General features: G+C 39.8%; 1 protein-coding gene across 1 annotated transcript in view; it reads left to right on the forward strand.

Moving 5' to 3' along the window:
- Positions 1-18,788, forward strand: part of LOC122807818 (myocardial zonula adherens protein-like) — a 1,184,151-nt gene that overhangs the window by 706,496 nt on the left and 458,867 nt on the right. Inside the window, exons 7-8 of the mRNA XM_044078905.1 lie at positions 10,542-10,694; positions 10,855-10,980. Coding sequence (XP_043934840.1) covers positions 10,542-10,694; positions 10,855-10,980 — 279 coding nt within the window. The remainder of the gene's footprint in view (positions 1-10,541; positions 10,695-10,854; positions 10,981-18,788) is intronic.

The following is an 18,788-nucleotide window of genomic DNA, read 5'->3' on the forward strand; positions in this document are numbered from 1 at the left end:
TAGGGATGACCAAACAAATTGTGGGGTTTTTTTATGTTTATCTTGTAGGTTGGTATAGTGTGTTTGTTTATCCTGTTTGACAGTGAGTTTTGCAAAGTTTCTAAGATATCTAAGTTGCTGGAAGGCATTTTGAGTTCTATTTTTATACCAGTTTTTCCAGGCTTTATCATTTATTTCATGAGTTTTTTTGTTTCTTTTGTTAGCCATGGTGCAGGGTTGAACTTTATTATTACATACTTTTTCTAGATTAGTTAAGGTTTGTAAGAATATGTTATTAAAGTGTTCTATAGCAGTATCTAGTGGTATTGTTCTAAGTACATTCCAGTTATATTGTTTAGTGTTTCATTGAAAGTATCCCTGCTGAAACTGGTTGCATTTCATATTTGATTACAGATAATATGTTTATCTAGGTTATGATGAGTTCTAAATGGCATATGTTGGTATGTGGTCACTTATGCTATTTGAGAGGCAGCCTACTTTTGTCAGTTTGTCTGATTTGCTTGTAAGGATCCATTATAATGTTGAGTGTCTCCCTGTAGTTCTATTGATTCTAGTGGGTGTGGTTATTAATTGTCTGAAGTTGTATAAGTTTATGGATTCAGTGGGGGTAGTGGCATTTATGAGTTGCCACTATATTTAAGTCTCCAAGTATTCATGATTAATTTGATGGGATATCCAATACAGGATGTTTTCATCAGTATCGCTGTTATTCCCTGGTGGAATATAAAATGTTTTTAAACATATAGTTTTCTTATTGCTGATTTTTAGAAGTGATATTAGTAGTTCAGTATTGTTAAATGCTTCTATTTCCTGTAGATAAGGTAATAGTTAGGGAATTTTTTATAGATGATTGCGACACAATCTGCGCGCTTGTTTTGTCTGTCATGCCTGAGCATATTGTGTCCGGGGGGGGGTGATTCCATTATTCCTTATTTATTTTTTAACCAGGTTTTGGTAGCTATGACTACATCAGGAGTGTATGTGACAAGATAGTCACACATGTCATGGATTTAAACTGCATATACTTCTTGGGTTCATATTTAGTAAGGTGAGTTTGGATTCTGTTTTTTTGCTGACAGGTATTAGGTGATTGGTTTATTTTGGGGTTGGAAGTGATGGTTTTATGAACAGTGGGACCAGGGTTGGGGTGAATATCTCTGCTAATTTTTTGAATTGATATTTTACAGAGGAAAGAATGTGGCCAGTTATATTTTGGTCTTGGTTTGATATTTGATAAATTTTGGATACTTAATTTTGAGATATTTATAGACAAATGAAAAAAAACAGGCTGGGTAGATGTCCTAAGTATCTGAAGGAGGCGGATTTGATAATTGGTGATGAAAGCTAGTAGAGTGAGAAGGAAAAGTAACATAATCTGAGTTAGGGGCATCTTATTTAACATGGGTTTTATTTTTGTTGTAATTTGGAATTAGAAAATGTTAGCAGTGTACTGGGTTGGTTGTAGAGGTGTGATGTGATAGTTATAGGGGCAAGGAGTGGACAGTTTGAGAGAGAGTATTGGGTGATAAACTAGAGTGGGTGTTACTACTGGGAACAATTCTATTGTTTTTTTTCTTCTGGAGGGAACAGATGGTTTGAGGAATATGTAAGTAGTGCTATGGAAGTATAACTGTAGAGTGAGAGGGGGTGGGTGAGAATTTAGGGTAGGGTAGGGAAGCGGAGTGAGCCCAATCTTTATCAAGGGTGAATAAAGGGGGTTGAAAACTTACAAGAAAAACAATCACTGACTGAACTTAATCAGCTACAAATTTGCTGAGGAGAGAAGTAAAAGGGACAAATGCAGTTGAAAAGGCATCTGTACCAGTAAAAAAAGTCTTGATTTTGTTGCTGTAGGACAGAGCCTTATTAGGAGAGTTAGTCCAACATCACCTTGACCTGTGTAATGGTGATATATAACAATAAAAGTTTGCACTTGACTGTTTGAACAATGGTGTGATAGTAAGGAGGTTTCTATGGACTTTGAAAAGCAAAGTCCAAACACTACACCCCACTCCCACAGATTAGCAAAACAAAGAGAAAATGCAACTCATGTAACACTGGCCATATTGTGGTACCTCCATACCACTGATTTTGCTATCTAGGTGTACCATCCCTATGGTGGCAACTCACATTCATAGATGTTTAAATCTGAAGCTAGCATCCTGGTTTTCATTAGCGGAATGCTTCTGTAGCCTGGAACTCTTTTTCCTAACACCTGAGATAAGAGAGATAACCTAGAGTCACTCAGTAGTTTGTACCATGGTTAGCCATCCAGAACCCAACCTGTTACTCAAGCCCAAGTCACCGCCTTCCCAGTCAGAGCTCAAAACTCTGTGTCAATGCAGGTTACAAAATTTCTTGTATTTACTTTAATGTAATGGTTGGATACTACGATTTGTAATCTTTTTAATTTTAGTGAAATATACCTTGCAGATTGTCAATAAGGAATAATCATCATCATCATCAGCCCCCCTTTCCCCATTTTTTTACATGGGGTCGGGGTATCACATTAACTGTCACCAACTCTCTTGATTCAGTACCACACTCCTGCCTTCTTCAACACTCATGCCTGACTGTCACAGATCTTTTTGCACACAATCTATCCACCTCTTTGCTGGACGTCCTCATTTCCTCTTACCTTTTTCCTGTCTGTCACTAATTTTCCTCACCAGATTGTCTTTTGCTTTTCTGCATTTGTCCAAACCACCCTAATCTGTTATCTTTGATCTTTTCTGCAATTGGAGCTACTTTGGCTTCTGCTCTTACATCCTCATTTCTTTGTCTGTGCTACAGTGTGCATCCTACCTCCTTTCTCAGGCATTTAATTTCCATCATCTCTAGCTTCTTCAACTGTTCTGCCTTTTCTGCCCAGGTTTCTGGTCGCACCACTGTCTTACACACTTTACTTTTCAGCTTCTTTGGCACTTTTCTGTCCTAGACTACACCTGACACTCTATGCCAGTTGGCTGAAGCCCCTCTGATTCTAGCTTTGACCTCTTCATTCAGACTTCCCTTCTCCTCAACCATCCCTCCCAGATACTTGAAGCTGTTTACCTGTTCCACTGTCCTCCCTTCTATCTCTATTCTCAGCTTCTTTTCATCATTCACACTTAACACTCTGCTCATCTCTTGCATCCTCTATATTACTAATATATTCTCTGTAAATAGTATACTATGTTCATTCCATCTATAAAACACATTTTCACTACCACTAGACCTGTACTTTATTCTAACATCTACTTATGCTAAATTCACTAAGTTGTACTGTAACATGAACTGTATGTCTGCTGTTCTGAACTAAATTCACTAAGTTGCACTATATCATGTACTATATGTCTGTTGTTTTGAACAATGTCCTCTTTAATGATGGCTCTAACTTACTAGTGATAATATTTTTGACATTTTTGAATTGTAATTGACTTGTTACTCTAATTGTTTCATGGAACTTATCTCCCCGGTCCTCCACTGAATATGGGCCTTTCAAAGCCCAGTGGACTTCCCTGGTCATCAAATTGAAATAAAATAAAAATAAATAAATAAAATAAAATTCTGATTTCCCCAGTTTGCTACCATTACCACCATCTTATCTGCAGTTACTTTCATTCCCATGTGCCTTGAGTTTTGCATTCTATTCTCCTATATTTTGCTGAAGTTCTTGCTCAGAGTCTGCCTGTAATGTCACATTGTCTGCATACAGAAACTTTGTTGATCTGTCCCCTCTGACCTGTTTGCTAATGTAGTCCATCACCAGTATGAACAGCAGTGGGCTCAGAGCTGAACCCTGGTGTACATCCACTCCCACTGGGAACCCCCTCTGTGAGGCCGAATACTGTTCGTACTTGAGTCATTAGGCCCTTGTACATAGCCTGCACTAATTTTACTAATGTTTCTGGGACTTCAAACCACCACAGTACTGCCCAGATCAGCTTTCTTGGGACCTTGTTATATGCTTTTTCCAAGTCTAGGAATGCCCAGTTGGACTCTCTTCCCATCTTTAGCTTCTTCTCAAGTATCTGTCTCACTGTAAACATCGGGTCAATTGTACTTCATCCTGATCTGAATCTGAACTGCTCATCTCCCATCTTATGTTCAACTACTCTGCATATCCATTTATCAATTACCCTGTCCAGAACTTTCATGCAATGTGATAGGAGTTTGATGCCTCTGCACTGCTCACAGTTGTAAATGTCCCCTTTGTTCTTGTACACTGGCATGAGTGTGGTTATTCTCCAGTCATCTGGAATATGCTTTTCCCTCCACACTGCTATGAGTACCCTCAGGAGCCAAATCTCCCCTATCTTACCTAGCATCTTTATCATATATGTAACCTCATCTGAGCCTGCTGCTTTCCCTGACTTCATCTTCCTTAGTGCTATTCTTACTTCTTTTAGGGTGGGCTCCTCTTCTTCTCTCATTGTAGGCTGTGTCTGGGGCAGTACAGCTTCTGTGGAGTTTTCTTCATTCAGAAGCTGCTGGAAGTACTCCTTCCATCTGCCTTTGTTGTCCTGTGGACTGGTAAGCAGGTTGTTGGTGGCATCCCTAATGAAGGGTGTCTGACTGTCATCAATGACATTGTAGTAGTCATTGCTTATTGACTGAACATGGCTCTAGGGGATTCAGTCAGTAAGCAATGACTACTGTAATGTCTTTCCACTGGCCCTACTCACATACCTCTGCTAAGTTTCAGACATACCTCTATGGAACACTGCAAGGACCAACTTATATTAAGCAACTGCTTCTGGATAAATGGGTGAATAACCGATAATGGACTATATGGGATGTGTACTACTCATCAAAGCGTGTAAAACTAAATGGGATTCTTCAAACCCAGTTAGTTAATGTTCAGGAATGAACACTCATTCCTGTCAGTTTGGATGACTTATGAGTAGTAATATTTAGTAATGTAAAGGAAGGGCAAAATGACCCCTGTTTGGTAGCATGGAGGGGCTTTGCATTCTTCAGAAAAGAATGAACAGAAATGTATTTTAATACCATTTGATTAAGATTTTAAAGAAACATATAGCAGTGTCATGCTCTACAATAATGAGCTATATGTCCATTCATTATCCTGGTCTGGCATTCTATGAGGCTAGTCTGTGTTTTTATGAGACTGGTTTGCCTTTATATGAGGTTGGTCTGCTTTCCAGATACACCAGCACACATCTCCCTATCATTCAACTGTGCACCCTGTGCTGTCTCTGGTATAAGATCGATAACTTTCGATAAATAGCATAGGCTATTAAGGGTTCGACTCCATCTAGAAGATTTTTTTTTTAGTTAATGATTTGGTATAATGGCAAAAATCCTTATCTTAAAGTTGCAGAGCACAGGGTTTGATATTGGCTATGCTTATAATAGTATATTAGACTGATAGCCTAGTTTTAACCTATAAACCTGATAATGGAGCTGTTGTTCTGTGGCAAGTACTAATCCCATACACAGCTGCTTTATCAAATAAAACTCAGAATCAGAAGATAGGCTTGCCCCCATAAAGCAGGTGTTTCACCTAACAAAACAGTTATTTTGTTTGAAGTATGTTCCGTTCTTGGTATTTTACCTTACTTTAGGACTATAGGATTGTTCCCTGAGGGAAGGCATTAGCTGTGTCAGTCAGGAGTAGAAGGAAACCACACTCACTACAATTCCCGTCTCACATAGACCTACCACGACAGGAAACCAAACACATAAACACACAAAAACATACTCGGAGGCTCTAAATAAAAATCTGCCTAAGCAGCAGAGACCTCCAAAGCAGACACCCAAGCAACCACTACCCCAAAACAAAACACGTGCAACACATAGCTCACAAAGCCAGTGTGCTGAACAGTCACAGCCCTTAAGCCTAAACAACACACCTGATACGCTTGTAATAGGTGACTCTATCATCAGGCACACTGACGTCCCGCTCACCAGGCTGAACAAGGAGAAGGTCACAGTGAGCTGCCTGTCAGGTGCTAGGATCCGCCGCATAACACAAGCACTCAGGTCACTCCAAGGCAAGTACAAATATGACTCAGTCATTGTCCATGCTGGTGTGAATGACCTGAGACATACCTCCCTGGACTACATGAAAAGAGACATAAAGGAGCTCTTTGAGCATGTAGCCCAGGCCAGTATGACCCTGACCTTGAGTAGCATCTTACCTTCACCAAGAATGATGCCACAATATGAAGACAAGATGATCAATTTCGACAATTGGCTTAAGTATTGGTGTCATTCAAAGGGGATCCAATGCCTGTCAGCCTGGGATGACATGCTCGACAAGCCACGATGCTTTGCTAGGGATGGCTTGCACCTGTCACCCCTGGGCTTTCGGATATTGGCAAAGGCTCTTGCTACCCCCATAGTGCCTTTTTTAGGCAAGGCTCAAAAGACAAACCCACCTCCATAGGTATCACAAGGGATAAGAAACTAAGAGTAATGCTACTCAACACCAGAAGTCTAAACCTCAAGATGCACGCACTCGAAACTCTCCTTAGCATGGAGAACATTGATATCTGTGCAGTAACAGAAACCTGGCTCAAGGCTCCAGAGAGCACCCCAGCACTACCAGGTTATACCTCATACCATGCTTTTCGGCCCCAAAACTTGGACCGAACCACAAAAGGAGGGGGAGTATCAATATTCGTCAAAGATACCCACACCTCCAGGTTGGTGGCACAGCACGAAGCATCAGAGACTATCCATGTGCAACTAACAGTGGGTAAAACTGCCTTCCAGTTTATAGCCTGCTACAGACCACCCTCCCAAACCCAGGAACCCCACTCGGCCATCCTGAGAACACTAGAAAATATGAAGGTCTCTCCAAACACCATTATATTGGGCGACTTCAACTACCCAAACATAGACTGGGAGCATTACTCTAGCTCCAACACCCTAGCCCAAAGGTTCCTAGAATTTATAAACTCAAATGCTATGGAACAACTTGTTACCACTCCCACAAGAGGGAAAAACATACTGGACCTGATCATCACCAACATGTGGACTCTATGCTCCAGTGCTCCAGACCAGAAGAGTATCCCTCACTGTTAAGATCAGACCATAAACTAATCTCACTGGATATTCACATCCCGACCCCACCCCCTGCCCAGAAAGCCACAGTGAAAAACTTCTCTAAAGCAAATTTCACACTCCTCAAAACTGAGGTGGAATCATTCAAAGCCCTGGGCCTGTGGAAAATACGGCCCAGACCGCAGAATCCTTTATAAACGCATTCTATGAACACCTTCAGGAATGCATGGATCATGCAATCCCAAATAAAACCAAGACCCAATCCTCCAAAGGCAGACGTCCTGTCTGGTGGACCCCAGCCATAAACAAACTATACAATAGAAGGAGGAAGCTACTACATGATAGAGCAAAATCCCAAAAAGGGAAGGCATCTCTGATCAGTATTAGCAAAAAACTACGGGCACTCATAAAATCGTCTAAGACCAGCTTCGAGCGAAAAATTGCACAGGACACTAAGGATAATCACAAGGCTTTCTTCAGTTATGTTAGGAACCTGGGTGGGAATTCCCAGATATGCTCAGAATTAGTCCATAATGACAAAAAATACACTGAACCCACAGACATTGCCAACATCCTAGCTGACAGGTTCAGTGCAAACTCCCCCCCCCACCAAAAGGGCAAATATCTATCCCAGCAGAGTTCTGCCCCCTGACATCTCAGATGCTCAGGTAAGAGCCGCTCTCTCCAAAGCAAAAAACACAGCATCAATGGGACCAGACGGTGCCCCGGGCTGCGTCCTACATGAACTCCAAGAAGAGCTAAACCCATACCTAAAACTACTGTTCAATCTCAGCCTTAATACAGGATATGTAAAGGGCCTCATAGAAACAGACAACTGGTGCCGGAGCCATGGCCTCAAGCTAAATGCCAAAAAGTGTATAGTCATCCACTTTGGCAAAAACAAAGTGCCCACAAACTACCACATAGGTGGTAATCCATTAAGTACAGAAGAAGTAATTAGGGACCTGGGGACCCAAGTTGATAGCAATCTCTCATTTGACAACCACGTGGCCAAAGTGGTTAGAAAAACATTTTATATAGCCCACCTAATCATGAAGGGATTCACATCTAGATCAGGGGAGGTCATCGTGCCTCTTTACTCATCCCTCATCAGGCCCATAATTGAGTACAATGCCCCTTTTGGGATGTACCTTACCAGACACCTGCAGCAACTGGAAAGACCTCAAAAGTACCTCACCAAGAGGATCAAAGGGCTCAAACAGATGCCATATGCTGCCTGGTTAAAGACACTCCAGCTCTACTCAGTGGCATACCGCCTGCTCAGAGGTGATCTGTGCCTGACGTATAAAGCCATGTCCAACCCTGAATTAATGGACATGCTGCACCTCAGAAAATCCAAATCCCATCAAGCTACGTGCTCAAGAGACTTGAACCTCAGCACTGAAATAAATAGGACATGCTGGAGGGACAGATTCATAACCCAGTGGCTCCCTTCACTCTGGAATAAAATGCCAGTCCAGGTTAGGCAGAGTCCCTCATTGACTCTCTTCAAGAGGAATCTTGATGAGTGGATGGGAGATCGTAGGTTTACCCCAGGTATCACTTCTGTGTCACTGTTAGACAGAGGCACAGTATACTAACCTCGAAGAAGGGCATAGCAAAATTAATTTAAAATGGGTGGCAAAAGCCAAACACACTCTGGCTAGGCTTATAAATGCCCTAGGGCAGATAGCCTAGTATGAACCTATGAACCTATGTGTGTGAAGCATCTTATGGAAGGCAATGGAGGACCTCATCAGACTCACCTAGTCTACCTGACATAAAAATAGGTAAAAATGCAAATAATAAATAAGCTAATTTATGTAGTTTGAGGCTTTGTTGCAGTTTATTGGCGTAGCAATCACTGTAAAGGATCCTCCGAAATCTGTTTGCAGAATCTTCACATAACTGAATAGGCTCAGATGGAAGAAGGGAACTCACTGCCTGCGAAATGTGACCAGAAACTCCTCAGACCCCAAGATATATGTTAAATAAGATTTGGCAAAATAGATTTGGTGGAATCCTGTTTTGTGGAATCTTAGAGCAGGCTTTTATGCGCTCCCAGTGCTAAAAGTTATTGGAAAGGCAGAAGTTATCATTTTATAACAATCACAACTATGCTTTTTTATACATAAATAGTCTTAAGTAGCATTAAGCAGAAAGAGAGTAAATGGCTTTGTCAGTTGTCTTCGAGACACAGTTATGTCTGAGACTGTACAAGTTGTGTAATATAACATTTCTCATACAGATATCCTTCAATTCTGCATGGAAATACTAATTTTGTTTGTAATAGGCCATACAGTGTGAAACTCTGTTTCTTTAAAATTTCAGGAAATGCAGTGAGATTCTCTTTATGATAAAAAATTAAAAAATTGTTTTGTTTGAGAATTCCATGGAAAGTTAACTGCATTCTGTGATTTCACATTTTCCCACAAAGCATAATATGGTTGCTAACAACTGAGATTCAATGTACAAGTGTACGTAAAATTGAAATTAAATATTTTTTTTTCAGAATTCACCATAAAATTCAATTTCACTTTTTAGCAGAAATTTAAGTTTTCTATTTTTTGGGGAAATTAGCTCTCTGATATTGGTACCATACATTTACTTAGTGCTGTATGACAACCAATGTTATTGCTAGCTAGCATTACATGATTTCAAAGATTAATAGCTTTGGTGCAAGGCATGGAAAATATTTGTATATATGAAGAAATAATGCTGCAAATCTTGAATGTCTCAGCATTTGAAGTCACACAAAAAAAAAAAAAACAAAAGGAAAACTAATACTAATGAAAAACAAAATATTTCCAAGAACTTCTAGGGATGTCACTGTAATTTAAATATGGCATATATTATGGGATATCTTTTGTAATTTCTTATTTGATTTTGTCTGCATTTTGACTCATATTAAACAAATGGTATATCATGGTTATATGATTTCCTCAGTCATAAATGCATATCATGTTCTTCTTCTGACATGTTTGCTTCAGTGCTGTGTTTTTTTTTGTATTTGGGACTTACAGAAGTATTCAGAATTTGTTTACATTTCAAAGTGGAGTTTCAGATGTTTCAGTCATTGGTAGCCCACATCATTGTTATGAAGAGCTCTAAATGTCATCCTAGTTGAAGATTACTTTTTAGCCCCAAGGGTGTGACAAACATTAGTACAAAAGTGCATCCTGTCTACCAAAGCAGAAAAGCTGTGCAGCAAAAATGTCTAGGTTCACCACTTTTTATGATCCATTTCAGTTCCTAAGTCAGTTAAGTGTCAAAAAGGTGCCCAGCTGGCTTACTCCTGGCTGTCTAACACATGTTGCTTTTTTAAAGCAGCCAAATATTACATTCTCCCAAAGAAACACAGAGTTTTGAAAACATGTGAATACATAAGCATTTGCCTTAGCTACTAACTACACAGATCTAGCAGTCTGTCATACAAGTTTATCTTTCTGTACTGCAGAACTCAGATAGTGTAGGGCAGTCAAATTTGTTTCATAACATTAATTTTAATTTTGTCTTTTGATCTCTGCCAGAAAACATTGCTGGAAACTACCCTGGAGAATGCCAGCATTCGGGATGAAGTCAAAAATGTCAGGCAATCCTATGAAAAAGCCATGGAAAATGAGAAAGAGGCAAGGACAAAGCTAGAAGCTGCACAATCTGAAAATCAGATTCTAAAAGTGAAGGTAAAGGGGTTAAAATGGGAAATAACAAACAGTACTTCTATTAAAATATTTGCATATTTACATTTGAGGGAACCTGGCTAAAAAGAGTTATTTAAGAGTAAACTTATCTGAGTTTCTAACACTAATGCAGTTAAAACATGAGATCTTTTTTCTGCTCTAGCTGGAGTCATCACAAGAAGCAAACGCTGAAGTGATGAGAAACATGACCCGAAAGCTTTTCAGTCAGTACGAAGCTAAGCTATGTGAAGAAGAAGAGAAACATAAAGCTGAGAAAGAAGCCCTTCAGGTATGTATGATTGATCTCGTGAAATACAAATATTTTCTATAGAAGCTACTGTGTCAGTTATAAATATATTATCACATGGCTATTTCAGAACATACCAGAGAACCTGTATAAACAAATCAAGAGACTTCATTTTCGAAACTCTCAGAGCTTGTCTTTTAGTTCTAATGAAAGCCTTACTTTATTCATCATTTTCTATTCTACTGGTTCCAGGAACCATCCTGTATGAAGAATGAACCAAAATTATTTTATTTTATTGTATTTTTTTTTATTATCTGAGTTAGAGCACTTATCCATTTGGACCATTTTCAGAATCAGCTCAGATTCTGATTAAGCAGATTAAGTCACTGCTTCCAACAAGAGTATAGTCATCAGGAAATCAGTTCCTCTGTAACCAATCGGAGTATACTCACTTTTACAGGTGAATTGTCTGTACTCCTGAAATAAGTATACTCATCACTGTTCCCAAAGTCTAATTTCTAAAGTCCTGGTAAACGCATGTACATAAAGCTAAGGCAGCAAGATGACATCTACTTGCTTTCATGATTCGCTAAACATGACAGTGAAATGGTCAACATGCGATGTGCAGAGCTGGGATTATTAAGGAGCATTTACGAAAATCTAAAAAAGTAGAACAGTTCCATGTTTACATTAATAATGAAAAAGAGTGTGATACTGTCATGATGGGGGTGGTGTATTAAAGCAGTGGATGTTACTTCTTTTTCACAAGCTTCTCTGTTTCTTTTTCCTAAACACACACGCACGTGCACACACACACACACACACACACACACACACACACACACACACACTCACAAGCTTTTTTTTATATGCCTTCTTTATTTCATAGGCTCATAGGTAGATACTAGGCTATCGGCCCAAAGGCCTAAGTAAGCCTAGCCAACAAGGTTCTGAGGCTTACACCACCCAAGAAAGTTAATTTTCTGTGCCCCTGTCGAGCAGAGCCACAGAAGTGATCCCGGGGTGTATTTCCTATTTCCCATCCACTCATCAAGATTTTTCTTGAAGAATGCTAATGAGGAACTTTGCTTGACATAGATGGGTAGCTTATTGCAGAGTATAGGAAGTCTCTGGGACAGGAATCTATCCCTCCAGCATGTCCTGTTTATTGTGTGACAAGGTTTAGATCCCTAGACCGTGTAGCTCTGAGGGATTGGGATTTCTTTAGGTATAGCATGTCCAACAGCTCTGGGTTTGACATAGTTTTGTATGTTAGGCAGAGATCTCTTCAGAGTAGGCGATATGCTGCAGAGTAAAGCTGGAGTTTTTTGAGACGGTCAGTGTAGGGCATCTGTTTGAGGCCAGTAATCCTCTTTGTGAGGTACTTCTGTGGCCTTTCCAGCTGCTGCAGATGTCTTGTGAAGTACATTCCAAAAAGGGTGTTGTACTCTATAATGGGTCTAATGAGTGTCGAGCAGAGGGGAACAATGACCTCTTTTTTTCCTGGATGAGAACCCTTTTGTGATGAGGTGTGCCACATAGAAGGATTTCCTGACTACTGTGGTGATGTGACTATCAAAGGAAAGACTGCTGTCCACCTGGGTCCCAAGGTTTCTTATCACACATCCGGCGTTAAGTAGACTGCTGTTTATGTGGTAGTTCATGGGTACAGAGTTTTTACCAAAGGGGATGACAGTGCACTTTTTGGCATTGAGCCTGAGGCCATGCCTCTGACACCAGGCATCTGTCTCAGTGAAGCCCTTCTGTAGGATGTCTACATCATTTGGGGACTCGACTATGGCTCCTAGTTTGCAGTCATCTGCGAACTTCATTAGCCAGAGGCCTTCTGTGTTAGCATGTACTTCATAAAATTAGATACCAAACAGGAGAGGTCCCAGCACTGAACCCTGTGGTACTCCACTTGTCACTGGTTTGAAGTCAGATTTGGAGTCTGCTACTTTCATAGTGTGGGTTCTGTCAGTGAGCCACTTAGCAACCCATCTTGTGACATAGGGATTTATACCTAGTTTAGTGAGTTTATCTATAATTCCAGAGTGGGGGATGATGTCAAAAGTCTTGGCGAGGTCAAGATAGGCTGTGTGAACCACCTTACCCTCATCTACGGCTTTGGTGACTGCCTCAAAGAAGCCTTTCACAAACCCGAACTGGGTGGGGTCCAGAGTTTGAAGGTTACCAATGTCTCTGTTTATGAGTTCCATGATAATAAGTTCCATGGCCTTGCAGACCAGGCTCGTCAGGCTAATAGGGAGGTAGTTCCCAGGATCAGTGGTGGTTCTCCCTTTGTGGAGTGGGATAACTGTTGCTGTGCGCCATTCAGTGGGACACAAAGCCTGACATGAGACTATGATTGAACATAGTGCTTAGGTGGGGAGCTAGTTTGTTCTAAAGTTCATGTAAAATGCAGGCTGGGATTTTGTCCAGTCCCATGGATGCTGTGTTTTTGGTTTTAGAGAGCGCAGCTTTTACCTGCATACATGTGATTACAGGGACTCTGCATTCTTCCTGTATAGACATGGGCCCTTTAGGGGGTGAGAGTGGGGAGGGGGGTAAAGTTAGCACTGAACCTATCTGCCAGGATGTTGGCAATATCAGTTGGTTCTGTAATTTTCATGCCATTGTGCTGTAACTCAGAGCAGATCTTGGTGTTGCCATTGAGATTCTTGACATAACTATAGAATGCTTTGTGGTTGCCCTTAGAATCAGTGGTGATTTTGTTTTCGTAGCTAGCTTTGGAGGATTTTATAAAGGATCTCAGCTTCTTACTGAGGCTGACCAGGGAAATCCTCCACTCGTGGGATTTTACTCATAGGTTCATAGTAGGTTACAAGGCTAATGGCCCTAGAGCCCTGACAAGCCTAGTCATATTTATCCTGAGGTGCCCTGCCCCAGTTGTCAGTGGTTAGGCAAATGAAGTTTGCAGAGGTAAGGGTCTATGGTAGTTAATACTGACGTTCTCTGTCCAGAAGAGAAATGGGCGCCACTCTAGGAGTGAATTTGTGGTCACCTATCCATTGATCTAGGTTGCATTTGAAGAGAATTCCAGTGATTGCCTCCTTTAAATCCACTTGCATTCCTACCACCATTCCGTATCACTTTTCACTGTATTTCGTATCACACAGAAATCTACAGTTCAGAGTCACAGACCTCTAACCATATAACTATGCTTACAACCATCTAATTGTATTAAAGTCCAAATAATTAGTACCCACAGGAACATTAGAAAAATGTTGTCTTGAAAATCTTGATCAACCAGTAATAGTTCATATATTTTTTCTCATGCTTGCATTGCACAGTTGAAGATTATCTCACACATTTGACTGCTTTGCCACTTTATTCTGTGGTTACATAAGTTGTTTTCTTTCCAGTTAAAACATTGTCATGCAAAGACTAGTAATGTCTTTCAGCTTTTCTCGGTTAGGGGTCATGACAGCAGAACTCCGGTCCGCTAATGACTGGCAGTGGATTTTTACGATGCCGAATTGCCAGCCCGACACCCAACCTTCAAAGAAGGCACACCCATTCACACACGCACCTACCTGCATGTCTTTAAACATCACTCGACTGCGGGGAGGACATGCAGACTCCACACAGAAGGTGCTCCAGCCAAGAATCAAACGGGAGAATTTGTTGCTGTGAGGCAACAATGCTATCTGCTGCACCACAGCGGCCTTAATGGACTCTGGAGCCAGAGCCAATTTCAACTAATAATATTCTATTTGAAAGACATATTTAACTTACTGTGCCCTTAAATGTGCATGGAAGTTTCTAAAAGAACACTATAATTATCTGAAACTCAATGCCTCTTCAGCTGTCCATCTAAAGTCTCATAAGGGGATAAAGTACTCAAAGGACAATAGCAGATTACAGCTTATCAAGTGATAAACGTACATTTTTTATATAACAAAAGCATCAATGTATATTTTTGTAGGTGCAAGATTCATAATCAGAACACATTTCCTCTTTCTTTTCTATTGTGTCCCAAAACATGCATTTGTCATGTAATGGCTTAAAACATACCTCTTAACCTGCAGACATTAAGAATAGGAACAAAAGACCTTGAAACATAGGAACATCCAGCTAAAAATCGAAACAACGAATTAGCATAACATTTGAATACCAAATAACATATAACTTTCTGCTTCTGGTATGAATATGGGTACAACTCAGAAATGCATGTTTTAAAACAGTGACAAAATTATGGAAAAATATAAGCATATTATCAAAGAGACACTATAAAATCTATAGACTTTAACAAACCAAATTCCAAAATTCTACCAGAAAAAGCCATTTATTTTTACTTCACAAAAAGGGAAATGCAAGATGTGTCTCCTGTTGGTCTACCAGACAGCTTCAAAAATCCCATTTGATAAGGGAGATTCAGAAAATTGTGTGAGGGTGGTAAATCAAGGCTGAAATTAGGGACACACCTCTAAAAATTAGGCCTAAAAATAGGAATGTTTCTCCAAAACAGAGAACATTGAAGGGTCTGCCTTAAAAGTGCAATGGTATGTGAAATATGATACAGCTGTTTTTTACACATTTTTTCTACCAAAACATCCACTCACACTTTCAGTAGGCATAAGTACACATTTTAATACTCTTATTTCATTTCATTGCAGTTTTGTTGACAAGGTGCATTCCATTCAACTTACAACCTTTTTAGTGGAGACCAGGGTGGTATTTATAATGAACAACAGAAGTGTATCTAGAACACAAACATTGATGTTTATTCACTGGCAGTTGCCAGGAAATCTGAAAAAGTCAGTCTGATCACCAAATCAGGAAGATATTACTTGAATTTAGCAGTTAATTTAAAGGCTCTGACTTTCTGATACTGCAGTGCTGTTAATGGAACATCAGTGCAGGTACAGTACCTCCTTTTCATCTTCCAGCATCAAAGGCGAGTATAAAATCCTCTCAGCTGCCAACACAGATGTCTTATGTACACCTCGTAGCCCCAAACTAGTGCTTTTAATCCTTTTAGCCATTAGGGAGCAGAATGTTCATCACATAATTCATTTGTACTTTTATAATCAACAGTTCTTCTCTGTCACCTGTTCAGAAGTTAAACAATCTGAAATCAAGACCAAAAGTTATTGCAACAATAGGATCCCTCCTATGATGTTACATAAACTTAGGACCAGATGACACAACTATATTTTTCTCTCCTTTGAGTATATGTGTGTCATCATATCCTTTCTTTCAACATTCTTGCTGAAGATATATTTATGTCTATCTGTCTGTATTATAAATACATATTGCAACTTTGATCAGATCATAAGAACCTGCAATCATTCTATAAAACAGAGGTGCACTGGTTGATGAAGATGAAAATAATATATAAAAAGAATATATAATATTTCAAGAAAAAAATAAAAATTATCCTGTACAAAAAAGTCTAGCTACTGAGTACCTCTACACCATATAAGTAAATATGTATCTTATAATGATTAACCTTTCTATTTTTTTCTCTGTAAGTAAATTATTTTGCTCTTAAGCTAAATCAGCTTTGTTGAAACCAGCCAAGCAGGCCCCAGCAGTTAAGTGTGGCCTGTACTTTACAGGCCATGGTGTCTCCCTTGAACTGGTTTGTTATAGATGAATTTTTTGATTGGATTGCTCTTGGTTCCTTAATCTATATATCGCTGTGTGTTGGATCTGTTGTTGGCTATTGTGTCATGTCTACACTGGGAGAACTTCCTGGTTACATGCTTAAACAAAAGAATGATGCTACTGACTATTTAAACAACCAGTGTCTCTATTTATGCCCCTTATGATAATCTGACTGCCAAATCTACCCCATTTCTCTTTCACTGTTATTGTCAGTTGTATAAGCTATTTAAATACTTCCTCCCTCCCATTGTTTCAATAAATCCAAATAATGAGTGCCCATCCAGCAAACCTATACTACTCTTGAGTTAACCTCGATTATTATAAATTAACCTCCATTATTATAAATTGTCTCTGATAACTCCTCCTACTCTCATCTCATTTGCCTTACTGCTGGGAAACAGTAGATCATATTGGAAGGTTCTTCCCCTTAGACTGCTAAAGTTCATGTTAACCTTTTTCTTATCTTCCTGGCTTCCAAGTGTGTTCTGCACTGCTTAGAAGGTTTACCCCTCTTCAATATATCTTTTAAACTCTGCTCATCCTAAAGTTATAGAACATTGACCCTTTCTACAAATTGACTTCATTGCCATTAATTTAGTACCCCTTCTCAAGTATGTATGCATTTATCTATTTATATATATTTGTACAGTAGAATTTTACTCTTTTCTTGTAGTATTATAAACAAAAGACAGTAAATAAATAAATAAATTGTGATCTGAGTCAAGAATTGTTTTCATTTAAGGTAGACCATCATGTGTTGAGACACTAAAAAGCAACCTTTCTAGACCCCAAAGACCACCTAGACATTTCTTCTACAAAAAGAATCCTCAGCGACCCCAAAAGCCCTCCATGAAAACAAAACCCAACACAACACATACAGCTACATCTCTTGGAGCCTCAACTACAAAGTCCTTAAGGCAAGCCAACACACTAACCATTATTTTAGTCACAGGAAATTGTGAGACACAGAGATGTCCTGCTCACCAGGCTGAAGAAGAAAATCATGACCAGTTGACTATCAGGGGCCAGGATCCATCAAATCACCCATGCACTCAAATCATTTGACCACAAGTACCCCATGACTCAGTCATAGTACATGTGGGTGTAAATGACCTGAGATGTACCTATCTGGACTATATGAAGACAGACATTATGGAGCTCTTGGACTGTGTGTCCTAGGCTGGTATGGGCCTAGGATTGAGCAGCATTCTACTTTCACCAAGGATGATGCCACAATATGAATAAAAGATGATTGACTTTAATAATTGACTTAGTTTCTGGTGTCATTCCAAGGCATAGAATTTTTGTCAGCATGGGAAGATATGATCAACAGACCTCATTGATTTGCCAAGGATGATCTTCACCTGTCCCCTCTCAGCTTTCAAATATTGGCTAAAGCATTGTTCTCTCCCATACTGCCTTTTTAGGCAATGCCAAACTGACAAACATTCCAACATAGCAAAACAACCCAAAGGAATCTGAAGGTATTGCTGATCAATGCCAGGAGCCTAAACAAGAAATTCAACTCCCTCCAGGTTCTCCTCACCTTGGAGAATATAGGCATGCAGTTACTGAGACAAGGTTTAAAGCCATAAGGAACAAACTGGCAGTGCAGAGTTACAATGCCTTCTGCATATTTAGGCCAGCTACTACACAGGCAGGGACCAAAGGTAGAGATGTCTCAATTTGTATCAACAACAAACTGACCTCATGACTAGTCAAGCAGAATAACACACTTGAGCTTCTCTATGTCTTAATTTCCATAGGCAAAGTCTCATATCATATCCTTTCAAGCTATAGGTTACCCTCTATGACCCAAGACATGCATAACTCATACTTGGACTTACTGGAGGCTCTACCATATTCATGAGTGACTTCAACTACCCCACTATAGATTGGGATAGTTATACAACCCTAAACCTGCAGACCCAGAGATTCCAGGAATTTGCAAGCATGATCACCTTGGACCAGATAGTCCAGTTGCCCAATAGGGTTGCAAGCATAGTTGACTGATACTCACAAACATGAGAGAGTGCTGTATCCCTCTAGCAGAGTGTCCTCTCTGGTAAGGTCAGACCACAAAGCTGTCTCCTATAATAATAAAAATCAATTATGTGACTAACTAACCCTGTAACATTTGGGTACTATTCTAAGGCAAACTTTGTACTACTAAGTTATAACCTGTCAAAAATTCAAACCTCTCCTCACAGTCCATG

This window comes from Protopterus annectens, chromosome 7.part1 (assembly GCF_019279795.1).
Source record: "Protopterus annectens isolate FY-2018-M chromosome 7.part1, PAN1.0, whole genome shotgun sequence".
Taxonomy (NCBI): domain Eukaryota; kingdom Metazoa; phylum Chordata; order Ceratodontiformes; family Protopteridae; genus Protopterus; species Protopterus annectens.